This window comes from Equus asinus, chromosome 14 (assembly GCF_041296235.1).
Source record: "Equus asinus isolate D_3611 breed Donkey chromosome 14, EquAss-T2T_v2, whole genome shotgun sequence".
In the NCBI taxonomy this organism is placed as follows: domain Eukaryota; kingdom Metazoa; phylum Chordata; class Mammalia; order Perissodactyla; family Equidae; genus Equus; species Equus asinus.
The window spans coordinates 49,411,139-49,434,904 of NC_091803.1; the positions used below are offsets into that span (position 1 = coordinate 49,411,139).

The window sequence follows — 23,766 nt, forward strand, 5'->3', positions numbered from 1 at the left end:
TGAGAGGGAGATCACCGCTCCGTGCTCACCCTCCAGGGAGCAGGGCTGCGGAGCTAGGCAAGGCGCTCAGGTACGGGGTCCTGGGGGCTCAGCTGCACGGCTGCCACCCCTGCCCCTCGGCTGGCAGAGGCTGAGCCGAGCCTGGCAGCCCTGTGCTCTCCCAGAGCTGTGCCGACGGCCGCTCCCCTGCACCAGTGACAGGTTAAACTCATCAGCACTAATCCCCATGAGGATCTGCCATCCAGGGAACGAGACCTGGAGAGAAGGGACCACCCAGTGCCCCCGAGTCAGGGACGGCAGTGGTCTCTGTGCTCCCCGAGGCCCACACGGCTGCTCAATAGCTGAGCAGGTTCCCATCTCCTGCCCACGGAGCGCACGTCCACTGCGCAGTCCTGAAGCCACTAGGGACGAACCACGATGACTTCTGCACGTGCCCCAGGAGCAACGAAAATGCATGTGCTATTACCCTGGTGCATTCTCAAGCCCCTGCCCGAGCAAACTGAGACAGGGTGACCTCGGGACGTCTGACCGCTCGCAACAGAGTGCTTCCAAGTCCCTGTCTGCCCTCAGTCCCTCATCTGCTCACACGGAGACAAGAGGGAACCACTCCTTCCAACAGTCACCCTTTTAAATTCAGCACACACAAGAAGACTCCATCTTCCGTTTTGTCAGATTAGCTGCTTGTTTATCAATGAGCCCAGACCCCAGGAGAGAAAACTGCCCTCGGAGAGGAGGGTGAGTCACTGCGGGAGCCCCTCCTGCCTGGAGCACCCACGTCCTTGGGGCTGCAAGGACAAAGCCTGCTATTCCCTCAGAAGGAAAGAGGGCAGGCACAAAGCCCAGCCTCCCTGTGGCTGCTGCTCCCAGGGGAGAGTTTTCCTCATGTCTCCCGGGAGAGCAATAAGGGCCCCACGGGTCAAAATGAGGGGCCGGGGGTCACGCAGCTGTTACGGAACCGGATGGCGATTCCGTACTGAGTCGACACAAAACCAGTGACATTAGCTTACAGTCAGCATCCTTGCCACTGATAAGCTTTTCAAAACAGAAAATATTCCTCAAATTGGACATTAACATGATTTCGACAAATCACGAGGGCAAGTGTGTTATGCAGCACAAGAGCCTAGAGTTTGAAACTTTCCTGAGAAAGATTAAGACCTCAGGATGATTTCCCAGATTTGGCATTTCTTCAGCTTTCTTTGATTACTTGAATCAAGTTAAATTTAATTAGAAAAATTTAGCTTATTACCTTGAAAAACACTGATAAGAAAGCAACAAAGGGAGCATTGCCAGCCCCTCTGTGTCTTATCCTCACGCTTGGGCTGTCGTGGTGTCTCCTTCTCCATCACTACAAGGCACCTAGAGTGGCTTTGCTTCATGCTCCATTTCCACGCACGCTGGGCTTGTGCCCTGGAAAGTGTACTTCCAGGTCCCAGCAGAGCCCAAGGGCCTGCCTGGCCCAACGTGGATACATATCCCACCTCACCTCCACCAGGAGGTCACTCCTGAAGGAGACAATCAGGCTTAAGAAAAGCCAAATACATGGAGAGAGACACTGCATCCAAAGACCGGAAGACCCAATATTACGAAGATGTTGATTCTCCCCAAATTCGCCCACAGATCCAGCACAATCCCAACCCAAAACCCAGCAGGTGCTGTTCTCCAGAAAGTAACCAGCTGATTCTAAAATCCACGTGCAAACGCAAAGGGCCAAGACGTGCACCGTGACCGTGAAGCACAGGCTGGAGGACACACACCACCAGCCGGCACGACTTATGACAAGGGTGGAGCAAGGACACGTGGTGCTGACCCAAGAGTGGACAGACACCACACAGAACAGAGTGGACAGTCCAGACACAGGCCACACAGTCAGCCACCTCGTGGGACCTAGGCGACACCCAGACAGTGGAGGAAGGAGGAAACTTTTCAAAAATGAGGCTGAGTCGATTGGACATCCACATGGGAAAAATGGCCCCTACCTCATGTCACACCCAAAAAATCAGTAATGGAGAAATCGCAGATCTGAATGTGAAGGTGAAACAAGACAGTTTTTAAAGGAAAGCAGAAGTAAACATGGTGATGTGAAGTAAACAAAGATTTCTTAGAACACAGAAGTGCTGACCACAAAAGAAAAATGGATGAACTGAATGAAGTAGCATTAAAAACATCAGTTCCTCAGAGACGCCATCAGGAAAGTGGAAGGGCGACCCACAGAGCTGGAGAAAGACACCTTTGATACACGCGCTGGACCAAAGACCCACACCCAAAATAGACAGGGAACGCCTACAAGTCAGGAAGAAAAAGACGACCCAACAGCCCGGCAGAGGCCGGGTCCCAGCCGTGGCCTGTTTGGTGGAGCAGGACTGGGACAGAACCACGAGCATGCATCTATGCGCCACCTCGCGCCTCAACAGCGGAGTGGAATCGTAGCCGCGGAGACCACATGGCCTGCGAGCCAAAACCACTCACTATCTGGCCTTTTACAGAAAAAGTCTGCAGACCCTGCAATAAACAAATGGGTAAGAGACTTCACAAAAGAGGATTTCCAAATGGGCAATAAACGCAAGAAAGGGTGCTCACCCTCATGGGTCACCTGGGAAGTGAACATGAGAACTATCCCGCACGGATGCTCCACCCCACGCCCCCCCAGAAAACAAACACGAGAAAGCAGACAAGGCCAGGTGCTTGGAGCAAGCAGAGCCCCACAGGCAGCCAGCGGGCGGGCAGCGACCCTCACCTCCCTGTCACTGAACTGCAGTAAGTGCAGTAACAAAGCACACGTGCGTGCTCCAGGTGCACCACCATCCCATTCCTGGGCACAAACCAGGCCACCAGAAGACAGGTAATTTACAGCAGCTTTATTCAAAAAACCAAAACAGTAGGGGGCCGGCCTGGTGGCGTAGTGGTTAAGTTTGCACTCCACTTTGGCAGCCCAGGGTTCACAGGTTTGGATCCCTGCGCAGATCTAGCACCGCCCATCAAGCCATGCAGTGGCGGCATCCCACATAAAACAGAGGAAGAGTGGCTAACAGATGTTAGCTCAGGGACAATCTTCCTCAAAAAGACAAAACAAAACAAAAACAAAAACCCAAAACTGTAAACTGCCCAAATGCTGTTGACAGTACATTAAAACGCTGCAGCATATCCACACAATGGAATGCTCTCCTAATAACGGAAGTAAACAATTTACAACTGTGAACAAAGATGTGGATGGCTCTCACAGCCACAATATGAAGTGAAAGCAGCGAGGTGTAAAAAGGGTGCCCACTGTGTGATGACACTTAGTGCGGGACAAAACCAGGCAGAGGGAGGCTGCTGTGCGGAGCTAGGCACCTGGGGGTGGGGGGGGTCACGGCTGCGGGCGCGTCTGCACACTTAGACAGGGGTGCTCACGAATCAGGGTGGAACACTCCAATTAAAGAGAAAAGACCAAAAACCCTGTGAGGGCAAAAAAACCCCACAATGAAACAAAATAAGCAAAATAAAACCAAACCACTTCCAAGGCTGCCAAGCAGGGTGGCTTCCCCAGCAGCACAGGGCAAAACCACGAGCTCTCATTCGGGTCCACGTGGCCCCGTGGCACTTCCCGAGCCTGCCCCCTCCCCTCACTGGTCCTCAAATGCAGGGGCGCACCTGGGGCGGGGCGTGGGGGGAGATGAGAAGAGCAGGCCTAGCTAGGGGTACTGTGAAGATTAAGGGGTTCTCAGATCCTGCAGGAAGACATTCCCTGAATACCGTGTCTTGCCCTGGTTTATAAGAACTGTGATGACAAAACCCAAAAGACTGAGCCCAAGTTTTTCTCCCACAATTTCTACCTCAACAGCCGAAGAAGTTGTGCAATGCTTACAGCCAGGGTCATCTGCAGGAGGAGCAGCCCCAGATAGGGAGGTCAGCTGTGACCAGGTATGCTCAGGGCCACTGGGTGTGGGCTGTTACCTGGACTGGAGGCCTCACTGCAGGGTCCACACTCTCCTGGAGGCCCCCTCACGATTCTAAACCACTCTCTGACACAAACCCCTCCATGGACCCGCCTCGCCCATCAGAGCCGTTGCACGGTGTCCCAGCGAGCAGAGGCAGAGCACAGACCTGCCTGGGAGCAGCAGGAGGGCCCCGTGGCCTGGCTCCTCCATGGCGTCCAGGCACTCAGAGGGCACGGCCGAGCCACCCGCGCTGTCCGTGTCCCCTTCAGGCTGCAGCTCGGGGTGCACCAGGGTGCTCGTGTCCTCATCGGTGAAGGTCTCGCACTCGCTGTAGGTGCTCTCGGAGCCCATGTACGCGCTGTCTGTTACCTCGTTGGCCTAGGAGAGAGCGCCAAGGGTCAGTCCGGCCCCTGGGAAAGAGTACACCCGTGTGGGGTGCAGCACAGTAAGAGCACTGCTGTGGGCATGGAGAGACCTTGAGGTCGTCCCCACTGCAGGGAGGAGTCCCCACTACATTTCTAAGCAGAAACTTCAGCTTACAAAACAATTCAATATTTAGAAATTGAAAAACAGGCACATGTCCAGGAGCAGAAAAAACTATTGGAGTAATTTTTTGTTAGTTACATAAATATACCTAAAACAGACAGAAAGCATCCCGAAGTGTTATAATAAACCCCAGCAGAACTACCCATTTTTGGCTTCCAACATTGGAATTATTTGTATCCAAAGAATTAACATTCCACAGTGTAAGAATATGCCTTTTTAAATTAAAAAGTCATCATCAATACGTTACATATGTTCAGGCTATGGCTTTGAAATTCAATTATGTGGTCTAACCTCAAAATGCTAATTAATCAATTATTTAACCGATGAATTATGTTCATCGGTTAAATGTCCACCTTCCTGCTAAACATGTCTTTGTTTTCACTCTCATGGACCCAGCGCCTAGCATAGTGCCTGGCATATAGTAGACTGCAAATACGTGTGGGTTGTACAAATGAAACTAAAGAACCATTAAACAGGCCATTTTTTCAACTTATAATCTCGACTTTAATTAAAATGCAATTGTACTGGTTAGGTAAAAAGGAGCCAAAACACTTCATGCTCAGAAGATTTTGAGGTTAACAATTTGCAAACAAATAAGATTTCAGAAAAGCAGCTGGAGAGAGGTGCCCTTTGCACTCTGGTTCTGGCATCAGGAGAGGGGGACAGTGCTCAGATGCTCTGCGGTAACAAAAGGTCACCAGGCCACGGCTAACCTGGAGGGCGACCAGAGGGCCCTGCCCGGCTACACCCCCTCAGGATCCTCACCCGAGCCCATGGGAGCCGGCTATGGCCGATGAGAGGCTCAGGGTCCACTCTCGGTCCACGTGTGATCCTGGACACACGACTCAACCACCCCGAGCCCTGTTACCTCATTTGTAAAGGGGAGTTGTAAATGCTGATCTCTCATCACAACCACATGGGATCAAGAGAGACCACACAGGCAGGTGAGGATCAGAAACGGAAAGACTGTGGGCTCACGTGTCACTGGTGAGCGGAGCCACCTGTGAAGCTGGAATGAAGTAGGGAATGACATGAGATGTACCTACTGCAGGTGTTCAGTGACAGCATCTATATTTCAAAGGGAAAACCCAATCTTCCTTGAACCTAAGGTAACTAAGAAATTCATAAAAAGTGTTCACTTCAAAATCTGAAACCAGAGAGTCACTTGAAGAGGCGCCCCCTCCAGCTCTGCTCACCGTCACTGAGCAGGCGCAGGCCGGCTGGTCACTCCACCTGCGGGCAGCACAGGCAGAGACGGGCTGTCCGGGCCAGACAGGCACAGTCTGCCAGAAGCTGGGCCCGTAGAGGGTGGCACAGCAGAGCAGGCACAAAATCCCTAGCCAATTCCTGCTGTCCTCTGAGGCGTGGCACTGCACACTCACATGGGGGTACTGCCCAAGAACCACCCGAGGGCACAAGGAAAGCTCCCCCTGACTCCAAACAATAGCCACAGACCAGATCAGCTATTCCGGATTTAGCCGGAAACTCCTCAAAGAACACTGCTCTTTGTCTGCAGGACGGTCCTATGGAGACTCCCTCACCTCAATCTCTCAGTCCTCAGACCAGGAAGCAGGCGGGGCCCACACACCCCAACCTGCACCAGGCAGAGACCCTCTGAGATGGTTTCCTGTAGTGAACAGAACTTGACTCTCGAGGCCAGCTTTTAAAAAGCCAACAGCTGGCACTTCTGACAGATGCAGGATGCTCCGCTCCCACCAGCATGGACCCCATGCCCTCGATGGGCAGCTCAGCACTTATAAGAGCAAACTGATTTAACGCCAAGCTAAGTGTTTGCCCCTGAGAAAGGGAAGGAGGGCCGGGCACTTGGGCTTGTTAATTTTACCCACAGGGAGCTCCCATCAATAGTGCGGCTGAGGCTGGGGCTGCAGCACAAGCTTCCTTGGAGCTTGGACAGCACAGTTCAGGATGGAAGCAACTCCCCACCGACACAGGGACGTGAGGCAGACGCTACACAAACAATGGCCACAGAGGGGCATGCCCATGCTCAGTCCTGGGCAGCTCACCAGCCTGTAAACAGACAGGAGGGCGAATGCCTCCCACCTCAACTCCTCATTCTAAAGCAAACCCACTCCTCCTGCACTGATGGAGAGTCACACAGAAATGAACAGTTCCCACTTCAAAAAAGGCTGTATGTTTGCATCTACTCCTTACTTTGCCCCAAATTAGAAACAAACGGGGTCCTGGAGGTCCCATCCCCACAGCACTGCTACAAACACTCAGACACCCTGGTGGGGGTGTGGGCAGTAAACAGCCTCTTACCCAGAGCTTCCTAGCGGCCTGCAGGCACATGGAGTGGCCCCAAGGGGACAGGGGACTGTCGGCTCAGTGAGCAGGACCCAGGATGAAGCCCAAGAGGGCTGAGTGGGCCAGGAGGACAGGGACAGTCATTGCATAGGTGCTCCCCCCGCCCCCGGCCGCTCACCCAAAGGATCAGCTTTTACTGGTCAAGGCTGCCATGAATAAATGTCAGCAAGCCAGGGGGTTTTCCAGGGCAGTTGGGTAAACAGCTGCCCTCCAAGAGAGGCAAAAAATCATCTCAGAGCATGGTGCACGTTCACCACGGTCTACCAGACAGGCACAGGAACAGCTCACACAGCATGGTGCACACTCACCACGGTCTACCAGACAGGCACAGGAACAGCTCACACAGCATGGTGCACACTCACCACGGTCTACCAGACAGGCACAGGAACAGCTCACACAGCATGGTGCACACTCACCACAGTCTACCAGACAGGCACAGGAACAGCTCACACAGCATGGTGCACACTCACCACGGTCTACCAGACAGGCACAGGAACAGCTCACACAGCATGGTGCACACTCACCACGGTCTACCGCACAGAGGAACAGCCCACAGAGCATGGTGCACACTCACCACGGTCTACCAGACAGACACAGGAACAGCTCACACAGCATGGTGCACACTCACCACGGTCTACCGGACAGACAGAGGAACAGCTCACACAGCATGGTGCACACTCACCACGGTCTACCGGACAGACACAGGAACAGCTCACACAGCATGGTGCACGCTCACCACGGTCTACCAGACAGACACAGGAACAGCTCACACAGCATGGTGCACACTCACCACGGTCTACCAGACAGACACAGGAACAGCTCACACAGCATGGTTCACACTCACCACGGTCTACCAGACAGACACAGGAACAGCTCACAGATATGCCCCATGGGTTCATATCTGCCACCCGACTGGACCGAGCTTTGCTCAGAAGCCCAGGAGTCTATGCTATCAACTTTAAAATGTTTAGAAATGACACATGTTAAGATGAACTCATTGAAAATCGAAGTGCATCTTAGAAAACTTCCCTCTGTGTTAACGTTACCATCACCATTTACCAAGGATCACCCATGCACAGACAAGGAAGTCTGTGTTTGAGCCATCAGCGAGGAACTCAGGTGTGACCAACCCTGCCCGGGGTGCCCACCATCCAGGTCAAGGTCCCTCCAAGGGAAACTGACTGCTGGAAACACTGTGAGCCCGTGTCCCTCCGTGGTGCAGCCTCCTCTTACCCTCAGACGCTGGCCCGCGCAGCCTCACAGGCTGAGGCCTGGCTCCGCACACTGGCTCCGGGAAGGGAGTGCTCTTGGAGATGGCCTCCCCATCGTGTCAGAAGATGGGGACTTTCGCCCAGACCAGTGGCTGGCTTCTCTCAATCGGCAACAACGTGGCCTTCCTTCTTGCTAGTTCTGCTGGGGTTTCTGCAAAACCTATGTGTTCACCTGAAGGTACATCCCTGCCTCGAAAAAAGTTTAACCTGCTCCCAGACACGCTCCATTAAACCTTCTGCTGTGCTGGCTAAGGAGGGGGCAAAGTTCAGGAAGTGTCCTCGCTGAGTGTTTAACAAGCAGTTAGTCAGATCTCAAAACAAAACAGCTTTTGTTCTTGACTTTCTAACCTTTCTGATAACAGTTTGCACAGGACATATTTCCCCGTCACTGTATGAAGGCAGCTCTCTTCTCTAGATGCCGCGAGTGGGAGAAGGAGGGAGGGACAAAGAAGGCACAGGAGGCACATTTCTTATTGTCCCTGTTTGCACCTGATCTCTCCGTGACTTTCCCACCGCCCTTCCAAAAATCCTGGGAAACTTGCGCTTCATCCCCTGCCTCGCTCAGAGTCTCAGATGAGGAGCTTCTTCCCATCCCATGAACACCAGGGACAAACCTTAATTCACCCCTCACCTCCTCACCTTCTTCTCAGAAACTCCACATCAGTAATTTTCTCCTGGGAGTTCTGTTACAAGCTCAGGGGAAACTCAGGAGCGTCAGGACCTGGGAGCAGGAGTGCATCATAGTTAACCATCCAGGGTACCCCTGACCAACGTCGTGTGCCCAGCCAGAAGACCAATACAGAGCTTACTTATCTCAGAAGATCACGGGCAGAGATCTCCACATGTGACATCTGGAGATAACGCACACTCTCCGCTCATATTTTTACTGACTTTTTAAGATTACATGATGTGCAAGCTTTTTTAAAAAAGGAGCAATCTTTCTATAAATTTCACAGTACCTACTTCCACTCCCCTAAAACTTACATCTAAAAACCTTATAAAGCATAAAAAGACATGAGGAATCTTAAACGTATATCTAAGCAAAAGAAGTCAGTCAGCAAAGGCCACACGCTCTGTGACTCCAACCATATGACGGTCTGGAAAAGGCAAAACACGGAGACAGTAAAAACATCAGTGGCTGCTGGGTGCTAGTCGGGAGGGAGGGGAGAATTAGGGAAGTACAGATGGCTTTTAGGGCCTTGAAACCATTCTGTATGATAATACAACAGTGGATACATGTCATACACGTTTGTCAAAACCCATAGAACATATACCACCAAAAGAGAACCCTAATGTCAACTGTGGACATCAGTTAGTAACAAAGTATCAATATTGGTTCATAAGTTACAACAAATGTACCATCACCTACTGCAAGACGTTTGTCATGGGGAACCAGTCGGAGCGTGCGTGGGAGGATGCAATGGGAACTCTGTACTATCTGCTCCATTTTCTGTAAACCTAAAACTGCTAAAATATAAAGCCTATTAAATTTTTTTAAAGTGACCAAAAAAACTCAAAAAGAAATGTTTCCTCCATTCTGAAAAAACTAGGATCCAGAAACTTGAGCAGCACTCCTTTCATACTCTGAAACGCTGGGGTCCCAGAGGCACCAAGCACTAGGAGGGAGCCAGCCCACCCCACAGGCCCAGCACCAGAGCTGCGGGGTCCACCAGCAGAGGACAGGAGGGGCCGGGGTGGGTCAGCACCCCTGCCCGCTCAGCCCAGGCTTCGGGAGGCAGCCCACACCAGTGGCTCTCACCCTTTCAGACCAAAGGGCCCCTTTCAGTACAAATGTGTTGATGCCTCTTTATGATCCCAAGTAACAAAACTCACTGAATGCGTTTCCTGGGGCTGCCATATCGCATTACCATCAACTGGGGGCTTAACACAACAGAAACGTAGCCCCCCACGGTTCTGGAGGCCAGGAGTTGGAAATCAAGGGGTCAGCCCAGCGGAGGCTCCAGGGAGGGTCCTTCCTGCCTGTCCGGCTTCTGGTGGCTCCCGGGGGTCCTGGGCTTTTGGCGCATCACTCCAACCTCTGCTCCGTCCTCATATCGCCTTCTCCCCTGTGTGTCACCTCCCTTCTCTTCTAAGGACACTCATCACTGGATTTAGGACCCACTTTACCCAGCAAGAGCTCATTTCCAGGTGGACAGATCTTCTGGGAGACCACCATTCAACCCACTACTCCCACCTACACATAAAACATAAAAAATCGATGTAATGCCCTAACAGAAACATAAGAAGAATAAAACGAAAGACATGGATGATAAAGCGGGAGTACTAGTACATAACTGCGCAGGCCTGACTCTGCCAGGAGACGTGATAAAGGGCCTGATACTCACCAACTACAACTGCAGGGAACGCAATTCCCTAGACACTCCGAACAGAGAAGGCGGCTCTGCCCCTGACCTAGATGCATTCCTGGAAAACTCAAGGTGTGTCAAAACGCAAAGGGCCTTCCACGCGTCGTTGTGAAGGGAGCTGGGCCCTATGCAGGCCACAAAAGCAACCTCTTCATGGTCACGGGGTCTGACTGTTTGTTGGAAAGCTGACATGTCAGTCCTGCACACCCGAGGCCCCCACCCAGCCATACTGTGCCTCGCAGCCAGCACAAGTGCTAGCTGGGCACCTGACCTCCATATGCCAGGACCGAGCCTGGCACTCCTGGGTTAAACACAGGATGAAGACACCAACCTCAGCCAAACGGGGGACAAAGACGGGTGGGCCCTGCCCTCAGGGGGCTCAGGTCTGCTGATACTTTGGGACAAAGCTGTGATGGGTGAACACTCCCAGGTGGCCTGGGTTCTGCGCTGGCTAGTCAGTCAGGACATGGACCTGCACTCTCTGAGGCTGCTGGACGCCTGGGGCAGCTTCCCAGAGCAGGGACCTGAGACACTGAGGGCAAGCGGTGGAATCCGGTGGTACCTTAGCGCTCAGCTCAGAGGGGCTTTCACCAGCCATTCTGTGCAGCCTCTCATTTGACAAAGGAGCCAAGGGGCAGAGGACTGAAGTGTAAGGCCTCAGGCCCAACCTGTTCCCCTCACCCCTCGCTGGGCAACGAACGGAAGGCCGAGGGCGAGAGGTCCCCACTGCCTTCCCAACAGCTCTTCAATGCTCAGGGTGACTCGCGTCTTTTTAGAAAAGAAAAAACGCCAGCTCCAGCCACTCAGATTCTCCTGGCATCTGCCCCCAGCTGGGGGACGCAGTTACGGCAGCCCGTCTCCTGTGGCCGTGCGCGCAGACCTTCTCCCTGCTGCGGCAGAGGACAAGACACCCACAACCATGGGTGATGCGACCACAGCGGCCCTGGAGTCATACGGGGGCAGGGGATGAAGGAGGGGGAAGTGCTAGTGAAATGTCCCCAGACCCAGAAAATGGTTTGCAATTTGATAAAACGAAACCGACGTGTCCCCTGCTCTGGCCTTGCTCGGTGGCCTGGCAGAAGGTGACAGCAACATCACCAGAGAGCCCCAAGTGCCAGCCCATCCCTCTGCTGACAACAGGCCCCGAGGGGGTCTCCTGCCACGGCCTTGGGTGCACAGCACTTGGGGCAGCCACATCAGCCACCACCACGGCCACGAGTGCCACCAGCATGCATGGCCGGAGAGTGAACGCTGCCAGGCCCTCCACGCGCTTTCTAGAGATGCCCTGGGGACACTGAGGGAAGCAGGGTTTAGAGCGCTAAAGGAAGAAGCAACGTCAAAGTCCTTCTCAGCCCTCCCATGAAACCCACTTGCCTCAAAGGTGACAAAGTCGTCAAACTCATCGGAGCAGGCTGGTGGCGCCTCGTCCTGGGCTGGCGCGACACAGAGCTGGCCATCGGAATCTGCAAAGAGAAGACCAGGCTCAGCAGGCCACCCAGACCTTCCCCAGGGGGGCCAAGGGGAGGTGCAGGAGTGGTGAAAGCAAGTGGGCCGCGGACTGGCCGGGGGTACCCCCGAGAAGAAAGCGGTGTGGCGAGACTGGAAGGCAGGTCCCCACTGGAACAACACTCCGAGTTCTGAGGGGGCTGTGGAGGCCAAACGATAAAAGGTTTGATTCGTCCAAGAGCTGGACAGCACCGTGAAAGAAAAAGAGTGGGACACCAAGCTCTGTGACACTGCCGATGGCTCTAGAAAGCATTAGGTGCCAGACGTAAGTTTTTAAAAAATTTCTACGTGTTTGGAGAGGCGTCGGTATGAAGAAATGATACCAAAGTAACATTTGTCCCTGGTGCTGGACTAAAGGGCAGTTTTGCTTTTCTTTTTTTGCTTAACTTTATCTTCTACAATACACGTTTAATTTTATAATAAGAAAAAGTTTAAAGGAAAATCTATCTTCTCATGATGGACAGAACGCAATTCTGACAAAAGCAATGGAGACATGACTTCTCAAACAGGACCAGTCCCCACAGCAGCGGCCTCCTTCTGTGGGGACGGGCCCGGCACCCACAATCTCGCAGCAATGTCCAGGTGCAGCACGTTCCAAAGGGCATGCAAGTGAGGGAAGATGTGTACGTTTCCTGGTGTTGTCGCACTACTGTCATCTTGTCAGATAAGAAGTATGCATTCGGTCTCTGTGTGATTCCCGGCACAGAGCTCCTAAAACCCTGGGGATTTCCTGAGTGGTGGGATGAGAGAAGCCCCTTTTAATTTGACCTGGGTTTACACTAACAGGCGACTCTGGGAGGGTGGGGGCCTGGTTGCCAGGGGAACCAACCATGTGATTAAGGGGTTGGAATTTTCAGCCCACCCCGAACCTCTAACCTGGGGAGGGGAGAGGCTGGAGACTGACCTAATCACCAACGGCCAACGACTTAACCAACCATGCCTATGTAAGGGAGCCTCCATAAGAAACCCCAAATGAGAGGGTTTGGCGAGCTTCCCGGTTAGTGAACAATCTACATGCGGGGAGGGTGGTGCCCCCCAAACTCCACAGGGACAGAAGCCCCCGCCTTCCGGACCCTTCCAGATCTCTGCTATTTACCTCTTCATCTGGCTCTTCACTTGTAGCCTTTATAATAGCCTTGATAATAAACTGGTACAGTGAGCAAAGTGTTTCCCTGGCTTCTGTGAGCTATTCAAGCAAATTACCCAACCTGAGGAAGAGTCATGGGAACCCAGACTGGCAGTCAAGTGTGGTGACCAGGGCACCTGAAGTGGGGTCTGTGATAACTCCAGCATTTGGTATCACAATGAATTAAATCGTAGGACACCCGGGTGGCGTCCACAGAGAACTGGAGAACTGCTTGGTGAGGAAGACCCACACACTGGGTGTGGAGCATCGTGAGCAGAAAACGGATCATAGTAGTGACTGCTTGTCTAAAATATATCAGGCACTGGGACATGTCACTTACTCATTTGGCATACCCCACACAATCTAACATAACATCAATCGCCTATTCAAAAAGTGAAGTGGAGTCTTTTCAGGCCAAATGGGACAGCAAGCTCCCCCGGACCTCCTGGGAAAGCACTTTGAAACGGTCAACGCTGGCTTCCTCGTCCAGGACACTCTTCTTTGGCATCTGGACACGTGGGGAAAACTCTGTCGTCTGCCACCACAGCCCCCTGCTGGGTTCTGAAGGGTCAGGGTCTGAGGTCACCACGACAGCCTGGGTGACCGGGAAGGGAGCACGGACATTGAAAGACCCTCCCTACAGAGCAAGAGCCGGATGCAGCTGTCTGCCCTGTTTCTAGAGGGCTCTCTCAGTTCAAACAGAGTAACGGTGCTTCCCCTCAACAAGTGTGCGACTCAAACACTCAGGACCCAGTGTTATCAGACGCCGCTGCCAATGCAGCGCTGCTGGGCCTTTGTTTTAAGAACCGTGAGCACTTTCGTTGCTACTGTTCTCTCTTGTTTTCCCTGGGAACGTGACTGTATCTGAGGGGGTCAGACTGTGGCCAGAGTGAAGGAGCCTCAGGGCACGGCAGGCCCGACCCAGAGCGGAGCAGCCCTGCCCTCTGGACCCGCACTAGCTGCCCGCCCACCGGCTGCAGCACTGGGATGCCCACGTGGGAGGTGTGGGCCTTCGGGACAGATGGACCTCAGCAGGACTCCATGTGCTTTCCTTGACGGGGGAGAGGGTTGCTGTGGACAGAGTTCCCGGTTTCTGAGGCAAGGGAGTGGGCGAGGACCAATTACCCCAGTGCTGTTTGAGGCCGCACGCATATTTTATAGAAGACTAGACTGTCCTTGGCCTATCTTTCCCCTTTTGAATGTTAACAGTCTTGCTTGCACTTCCCAAAACTGAAACACAGAATTCAGTTTCTTGGGGCCGGCCCCGTGGCCAAGTAGTTAAGTTCGCATGCTCCGCTTCAGCAGCCCAGGGTTTTGCCAGTTTGAATCTTGGGCGCGGACATGGCACTGTTCATCGGGCCATGCTGAGGCAGCATTCCACATGCCACAACTAGAATGACCCACAACTAAAAATACACAACTATGTACCGGGGGGCTTTGGGGAGAAAAAAAATCTTAAACAAAAAAGAATTCAGTTTCTCAAAGCACAGCCCATGGTTTCAGACACAGTGGACACGTGCTCAGATCCCAGTGGGGGTAAACGCTCCAGGAGTCTGCCCCGCACGGCAGAGAGGGAGACACGAATGTGACTGGTGTTGTTACACTCTTGATGGGAACTACACATCATTCTTCTAGGAGTTTTCTCTATAAGAACCAAAACAATTTTCAATTAAGGGGAAGTTTTTAATGTGCATTTACCTTATTCTCGCAGAGCCTGCAGGGAGGGGTGAGCCAGCACAGTGGCCTATTTGTAACAATTCCCTCCCTATCTCATTCTATTCCTGAAACAAGGCCTCTGGCTGAGGCAGTAAGAATCTCCTTGCACTTTCCTGCAAACTGGGTCAAGACGCGTGTCGCTTGCTGTGCCGCTCCTCGACGCGGAGTCAGTCTACAGACAGACAGGCTGTGCGGCCAGCATGCACAGTGGAGGCAGGACCCGAAGTGAACCTCAGGGAACGCAGCGCGGGCAGTCGTGCTGCTTCCAAATGCTGCGAGACAACCATTTCAAAACCATCTCTGACTTGCTTTTATTCCATGTCATTTTCACCCTCCTTTACTAACAAAACTTAAGTGACAAAGTCAAACTACCAAAGAAGCCAAGCCAACCCAGCTGCCTGAGCCCACTAGGCAGCACTGCCCCACCAAGCCCACTGGCTCCAAGAGACAGTGCTGCCGAGCAGGCGCGGAGCTGCAGGCCGCCCCACGCACCAGCCCCCAGGAGCCTGGGGACCGACCCTGAGGCCTCCTGCTGAGAAGGCCAAGTCCTCCCACAGCGCCCACAGCGCCCACAGCCTAGCTGCAGCCCACTGCCCTCACCTCCATCTTTTGACTGGTCACCCAACCTGCCCACTGGCCTCCCCATGCCCTGCACGTGCCGGCTGCCCCTCAGGCGCCTCCCCCTGGGACCCTGCTGCTCCTTCCCAGACTTTCTCAGGGAGGCCCCCTGACCCCCAGCTTCACCACTTCCTGAGCTCCTGTCCCCTTCTAGCTGTCCGGCCCCTCTGTTTGTGGGCTGTCTTCCACTAGAGGGCCCACTCCCGAGGGCAGGGGATTCTGCACTCCCGTTCGCGCAGGGTCCTGGGAGCCTGGGATGGTCCAGGCCCGCACAGGTCTCAGCTGTGACCCTCTTTGCTGTGGCCCCTCCATCCAGCCTGATTCGAGCTCTCATCAGTGCAGCTCCCCCGAGCCAGGCCACTCAAGGACCCTGTTGCCCCATCTGCTGCCCGGGCCCCAGCAAAGCCAAAAAGGAGGGAGGGTGGGTCACCAACCCTGCCCACAGCCCCCTCGACCAGAAACCCCAGCGGCAGACTGTCCCCCAGTGTCCAGGGCCCGCCACCTCACCTCAGCAGCAGGGGTCTGCTCTGCGCAGGCCAAACTCGGGACCGAGGGGACACCACCTGCAATGTACCCCACGATGTGGCGTCACGTGGAGAACGAGCCTTGCCCTCTGGGGACACTTCTATTCCAGGGTGTTCTGGCCACTGGAAAGACACAGCACCACCTCCTGGAGCATCCCTGTGAATGCCAGGACTGGCTGGGAGGTTTGCACTTTTAATTAAATCAAAGTGGGAATATTTATCAAAAAGAATGCAAAAATAATGACACTCAAACAACCCCCATGGGGCTTACCAGTGTGTGTGGGCCAGCCCGAGGCAGAACTTTAGCCAAGTGTCATCAAGGGGGCTGCTCCCGACTTAGAACTAAGCGACCACAGCCAGACCAGGTGCTGTGGGGATGGGGAGAGACCAGGTGAGAAGGCCAGGGGAGCCAGGCCAGGAGGCAGCCCACACGCAGCAGCAGCTGGAGCGAACTCTGGATGGCGACAGAAGGGCCCTGGCCAGCTCCTCACAGGCAGAGCCCCAGAGCCCCCACGGCCGTGTGTGGGGCTCCCATCTGCCAGCCCTGGAAGGACAGAGGGCGCCCCTGCTGCAGTGGGAGAGCCAAAAAGGAGAGAGGGTGGGTGGCGGGTGCAGGCGGAGGCCCCTTAGTGCCCCATGGTGGATAGTTAATCATTAGGGAAGGAGACAGGCCATTCGCAGAGGACCATTTTCTCTCGCTACCTACACACTCCTTAAGTTCCTCAAGTTCAAGACACATGCAACCCATGAGATGGCCACAGGGGTCAGCAGCCACCAGCTCTCCTCCCTCGCCCACAGGCCCACAGCCAGAGTGCTCTACTCCCAAGGGGTAATAAAGCTTTATCACCAGCCCAGGAGACAGGATGGCGCCTGCCCGGGCTTTCCAGGAGCACACGCCACTCCTGAGGCCAAGGGCTGGGACCTCCCAGGTCACGCCCCTGGGAACCGCTACAGCTGAGCTGGCTCCATTTGGCACTAACCGTGGCCCATCAGAACAGACCAGCCAGCAGCCGGCGACAGAATCAGGGACTTGGCTCGGAGAGGGCCTCAGACCCACATCAACGGCCCCAGCGCTGTTTCTCGCCGGCAAGGACCCTGGGCTTCTCCTTGCCCGTACCCACGGGCCCGGCCACTCCCCACTGCTCCCTGCTAGACCTTTCAGAGGGATCAGGCTCCTCAGCCGCCGGAGCCCGAGGCAGCCATCTCGACCTGCCAGAAAGTGAGGAGCCCTGCCAGCCCTCAGGTTCTAGGCCCAGAGCACACGCTGACACTATGGTCCCTCTGTCCGTAAGGTCACACAGCCTGCGCACAGCGGTCAGCGTCCTGAATTTCTGCAGTCACCCAGGGAAACGGTCACCGTCTGCGACAAGAGGGACAGTCCCAACAGCTGGCACTTACAGCTATTGGCTCACTTAACGCCCATTGCTCATCCCACGGCTGGAAAACGGCCAGTGCCAACAGGCTGACGCCGGCACGGCAGCCCTCGCCCCCTCAGCTTGTTGTCCTATATCTCTCCATGCTTCTACATGACTCCTATGAGTCCTTGAATCCTAGAACTTTCTACTGACGTCCTGGTATGGTACTTGAGGATTTTGGCACACCCCTCCCTAACTACCCTCCCCTAATCTTCCAAAATGGTAAGTCCCAATCTTTGGTTACATAAATACTCAATTTGTTTAATTTTCATGACTGTGTAAAATATCGTTCATTCCTGGGCCAAGAAGGACTTCAGGAGCATGTCTTGCCTCCCTATGGCTCCCTGTTTTCCTAGCAACAGTAACTGTCTCCTGGGGTCTGGGGCTTGGCCTCCACGCACCTGTCACCTTTCCCCCCAGGCCCTCAGGCAGAGCAGCGAGGGCTCCTCTACGACCCTCCAGCTATGGAGCTCACTGGGCTCCATCACTGTCGACCAGAAGCTTAAGCCTGGCTGATCTGTTACATGAGAGTGGAGGTGAAACGAAGCTCCCTGAAACGAAAGCTGGCAACGCTGCCCCTGCCCGGGAGACTCATGACTCCTCCCCGTGACTGAGGTCAAGCAGACGCACATGGGGAGTCTCGAGTGGGGCACACGCCTGCCCACGTGCCCCAGTTAGACAGTGAGCTCGCTGCCGAGCACACACAGCACACACGGAAAGACTGACCACATAGCAGACCACTGATCACAGTCAACGAGGATCAAAGAATCCACATCAGAAATGCCATCCTCTGAGCATCACACACAATTAGGCTTGAAATTAAGGACGAGATTTTAAAACACAGTTAGAAATTAGGATAACTTTTAAATAACTGATGAGTCAAAGAAGAAATCATACTAGATTTTTAAAACTAAGGGAAAAAAGCTTATACCTAGAGCTTCCCGAGGTTGACGGATGGAAGCTGTTGGAGGGCAAAGCCATCTCCCGGGCCCTGGGCACAGCTGCAGCGGCCCAGGGAAGGGCCCTGAGGGAGGAAGGCCTGGCACAAGTGCCGACCATGGGGCGAGAGAGGGCGCCCCCCTTAGGAAGCCGCCAAAAGGCGCTGGAGGTGGAGGAGAAGCCAAAATGTGCAGGAAGTCACCACAAAAATCTCTGTGCAAAAGGGTGAAGGTTTAAAACCTTTGTGTTTTAATTGTATACCTAACCTGAAAAAACCCTTTAAGAATTACAACTTCTTAGCCATACGGATATAGACACAGATGTGCAAGTCTCAGCCTGCTGACTCTCAGCCTGGAAACTCAGAGGTCATTGAGGGTTTTCGTCCTCAGCCCACACCAAGATGGCATCGCTCAGCTCACCCAGCCCCGGCCGGTACCTCCCCCCGAGGGGCTCCTGCCCACTGGCTCTGCGCGTCTCTCTGCAGGCCCCCGTAGCTAGAAGGGGGCTGCACCCTCCCCACAGCCCCTGGGGCCTGCAGCCTCTGCCCTCACATGCCCGCGCTCTTCACCCAGGCCTCAGGGCCACTCCCTCACCTGGACCAGGCCTTGCTCCAGCAGGCCCTCCTCGGAGCTGGTCCTTGCTTCTTCAGCTCAGCCCCCACCTGCCACACTGCTAGCACCTCTCCCGCCCACTCCCTCATACAGCACATGCTCAGTATGCACAAGGAACCCAGCTGTCCATTCACCACGGGGTCCCTGGGCCACACTGGTGCTCATCATGTGTGCGCGTGGACTGACTGTTGAAAGAACAAAGGGGCACACTCAGGTCAGGACACACAGAAAGCTCCCCAGGGCCATCGGGGGCTTGGTGTTTTAGGAAGCCTGGCCCCTATGTGACACTGTGGGGCAATAATTTTGGGAAGGGGACAGACAAAAGAGGTGACTCTACCTTCAACTACTGCTAAGACTTCAGGGTCAAGGGGATCCATGGCCCAGCCCCACTCAAAGACTGTGGGTCTCGCCAAGGTCTGCCTATCCCTCTCTCTGTCCAACGAGGTGCGGGAAGGAGGGAAAGAGCTTGCGATTGGAGCCTTCCCACCACAGACACCCCCACACCACCTGACTGAAGATGGGGAATGGGAAGGGAAGGTCTAGTCACAGCTCCACAATTTGATTTGAAAAGGACAGTGTGCAGGCAACTGGTGAGAGTGCGAAATGGCACGGTCACTTTGAAGAGCATCTGGCCGTTCTGTAAGAAACTAAGCTTACACCCACTCGACCAGCATCCCACCCCTAGGCACAGCCCCCAAAGACATGAAAACGTGTTCGCACAAAGACTTGTATGCGAACGTCACTGGAAGCATTATCCACAAACCCTCAAGCTGGAAATGTACTAGCCCCAAACAAGTGTGCATATCTGGGGAATGGATAAACAAAACGTGGGACAAGCGCCCATGGAGCAATACTCTGCAGAGAAAGACAGGCTCCCGCCACACAACGAGGGTGAAGCTCAAGACCCCACACACAGGGAGAAGCCAGACGCAAGAACACAGGTCGCAGGTCTCATTCACATGAAGTCCACGAGAGGTCACACTGATCTGTGCCGACAGAAAACAGCAAACAAGGTGCCCATAGGAGGTAAGGGATGACTGAAGCAGGAGGGGACTGTCTGTGTGCTGAGAATCCTCTGATAGGGACTGACATTACCAGGCACAAGAACCTGTCAAAACTCACAGAATGGCACACCTAGGATTTGTGCATTTCACCGTAGGTAAATTTTTACTCAAAAAAAGATGGGAAACAAACACAGAATGTGAGGTAGTGATTGACACACATGCTGATGTGTTCAGAGTGAAGCGTATGGGAGCACATTGATCTGAAATGCATCCCACTAAAATATAAGACGGATTGCTGGACGGACAGGAGGATAGACAGAGACAGGAAAATGTTGCCCGTGGAATGCAGATGGCAAACAGACACACGGGCGCTCACTGGGTCAGTCTTTCAGTTTGTATGCTTGAAAGTTTTCATTAAAAAAACCTTGGGGATAGGGGAGTAGCTTTCTAACACTATGGATGAGTCGCCAAGTCAGTCAATTCTGAAGGCAGGTGTGTGAGGAGCAGTGAACAGGAAAGGAGAGAGAGCATCCTGAAACTCAGGCTATTCAGGGCTTCAAGGAGAAGGGAAGATGTTAAACTTGGCAAAAGGAGTCTAAGGAGCGAGGCTCACGCACAGGGGAGGCTGCGGGAGAAGGGAGGCCAGCGTTGGAGCTTAGGAGGGGAGGCAACAGAAACACACAGGGGTGACTCACCTCCGCTTCTGATGGCCGTGACCCCTCGGTAGAAGTCTTCAAAACTGACCACGCCGAGCCCGCTGGGGTCCAAGTGTTTTGTTAAGTCCTTCACCTGCAATTGCAAGTGCGAATATGTTACCCAAGCCTTTACAAGATTGGAGCGGGGGGTCATTCATTTGACCTTCACCACACTTGGAAAAGTAGCCCCTGGCAAGCTGCAGTGCTGACAGGAAGAGCCACCAGCTCCTCTGACCTGATGGCCACCAACTCCCTCCTTTCAGAGAACAGGTGGCATCATGGGAAGAAGCTGCCAACAGCACCTGGGGCCGTGAACCACGGACACAGACCCTGCCCTCAGAAGTCCACAGCCACGCTTCTCGACTGTGAAGAGAGTGTCAGAGTTTTCGGTATTATTCTGACCAGTATCCAGATAATTAGGCACAGCATAGACCCGCCCCTTCATCCGACAGGCTTCCCCAGCTGTGCAGAGTCCTCCTGGTCGTCAAAATTCATCCAAAGTAAGCAGGGTCATTCACACATGGATGTTACAGAGAAGGAAGCTCTTCAGAAAGAAGATACATTTATATTTCCAAAAATAAACTGGATTTCATCAAAATTTAAAACTTCTGTGCTTCAAAAAGTACCACTACTGAAACTAAAAGATAAGACAGACTGGGAGAAAATATTTGCAAATCATATATCTGATAAAGGACTTGTATCCAGAACGTACAAAGAAATCTTACAACTCAACAAGAAGACCAACAAGAAAAGGTTTTTTTACTGGGCGAAAGATTGAAACAGACGTTTCATCAAACAAGATACACAAATGGCTGATAAGCACCTGAAAAGAAGCTCAAGACCGTAAGTCCTCAGGGAAACGCAAATTAAAACCACAATGAGGCATCACTCGGAATCAGAACAGTAAGTGCTGGCAAGGACGTGGAGAGACGGCAGCCTTGTCCATTGTGGGGAGGAATATAAAATGGTCTGTCCAATTTGGAAAACCATTGGGCAGTTTCTCAAAAAGTTAACCCTAAGCTCACCATCCAACACAGCAACTCCGCTCTTAGTATCAAGATAGAGGAAAACATGTCCACATGAAGATGTGTACGCAAACGTCACGACGGCAAAAGAGCAGAAGCAACCCAAATGTCCACTGACTGAGGGACGGACAAAATGCGGTCTACCCACACAACAGACTACCAGTCAGCCACCCGAAGGCATGAAACACTGACACACACTGCAACCCGAATGAATCTCAAAAACATTCTGCTAAACAAAAAAGCCACACAAAAGACTACAAATTATATTCTTTCAATTACAGGAAATTTTCAGAAACCACAAATCTACAGAGATAAAAGGCAGATCAGTGCTGGCCTGGGGTTGTAGGGTGGAAGCAGGGATTGGCTGCAAACACCACGGGGGATCTTTTGGGGGTGTGGAAATGTCGTAAAATTAGGCTGTGGTGATGACTACATACCTCTATAAATTTACTAAAATTCACTGAATTGTATACTCACCATGGGTAAACTTTATGGCATAGAAATTATACTTCAATAAAGCTCTTTAAAATTAAATGAATAGAGAGATTAAAAGGATTCAAGAGAGGCTGGCCTGGCAGTGTAGTGATTAAGTTCACATGCTCCACTTTGGCAGCCCAGCATTTGCGGGTTCGGATCCTGGGCACGGACATACACATCGCTCATCAAACCATGCTGTGGCGGCATCCCACATACAAAATAGAGGAAGAATGGCACCGATGCTAGCTCAGCAACAATCTTCCTCAAGCAAAAAGAGGAAGATTGGTAACAGATGTTAGCTCAGGGCCAATTTTCCTCACAAAAAAAAAAAAAGGATTCAAGAGAAAGTGACAAATATTGAAGTAAGGCAAAGAAGATCTAATATATGGATAACAGAAGTCCTTGAGAAGAAAAATCAAAGGTATAGAGCAAATATTAAAACTATATTTAAGGAAATTTCCCTAAAATAAAAAAAAAATTAGTGGCCAGCCCCATGGCCGAGTGGTTAAGTTCATGTGCCCTGCTTCCACAGCCCAGAGTTTCGCCGGTTCAGATCCTGGGTGCAGACATGGCACTGCTCATCAGGCCATGCTGAGGTGGCATCCCACGTAGCACAACCAGAGGCACACACAACTAGAATATACAACTATGCACTGGGGGGCTTTAGGGAGAAGAAGAAGAAAGAAAAAAAAGAAGATTGGCAACAGACATTAGCTCAGTTGCTAATGTTTAAGAAAAAAAAATTTAACTGCATATTGAAAGAATACATCAGGCATCTAAGAATACCAACTCCCGACCCCCAAAGACCTATGTCAAGACTTATTCTGGAGAATTTCTTGGACTTCAAAGGAAAAGAAAAAAAATTCTTTGAATAGCTACGCAAAAATCAAGTGACTTTATGAAAGAAAATTAGATTATCATTCAACTTTTCGGTAGCAACACGCAGCAATGAAGAATATCCTAATTCCATCATTCAAAGTGTTGTTGAGAACTGGGATCCACAACATAATTGAAAAAGGCAAAAACGATGTAAGGCAGAAGAAGCTGGGCAAACACCTATCCCCGGAATTTGAATTTTAAGTATCACCATGAAGTCTCACTCATGATGTATTAAAAACAAAAACTTTTCAATTCTGTCCAACTAACAGTGAGCACGCCCAGCACCCAGGTGGTGGTATCTAAATTCCATTTCCCATTAAAAGGAACGAGGATATTGGAGAAATACAAGGTGAGCCTAGAACATCTTCTCACGCCTGATGGCAAAGAAGCTCTCACAGACTTATTAGGCCACATGAAAGAGCTCAGAAACCTGAAGAGGCTCGCACAGCCCAAAACGAGATGGGACGCACAGGGGCGAGAATAAGAAGTACCGTGGGCTGAGACACAGCAAATCACGGAGGCACAGCTGCAGTCAAAGAATACCTGGCCATCACTGCAAGACACTAGTGAACACTAGTGAACTTTATCATTGTGAAAACTGACACAAAGGGAAGAATCAACAGCAGCCTGCCTTTCCCACAAAAACTGCAACGTGGGCAAGCAGCAGTAGATGAGGGGAAGTATTCCAGCTGGGACTGTAAACGAAGAAGGATGCTGGGGTTGGAGCCTCACCATCCTGCAATCCCAATGAAGTAATGGACACAATCAAGGACCTTGGTGCCTCTACGGGCACAAAAAGACAGATA

The 23,766-nt window shown here is 52.5% G+C and overlaps 1 protein-coding gene across 5 annotated transcripts in view; it reads right to left on the reverse strand.

The window, feature by feature from the left end:
- Nucleotides 1-23,766, reverse strand: part of RAB11FIP3 (RAB11 family interacting protein 3) — an 81,111-nt gene that overhangs the window by 21,120 nt on the left and 36,225 nt on the right. For 4 of the 5 annotated variants that reach the window (XM_044746408.2, XM_044746410.2, XM_014848862.3 and 1 more), the window contains exons 2-4: nucleotides 20,580-20,673; nucleotides 11,800-11,888; nucleotides 4,084-4,295 (exon numbers count right to left, since the gene is read on the reverse strand). In XM_044746408.2, coding sequence (XP_044602343.2) covers nucleotides 4,084-4,295; nucleotides 11,800-11,888; nucleotides 20,580-20,673 — 395 coding nt within the window. Of the gene's footprint in view, nucleotides 1-4,083; nucleotides 4,296-8,021; nucleotides 8,497-11,799; nucleotides 11,889-20,579; nucleotides 20,674-23,766 lie in introns of those variants that run through there. The other variant, XM_070485334.1, reaches the window with a different exon arrangement.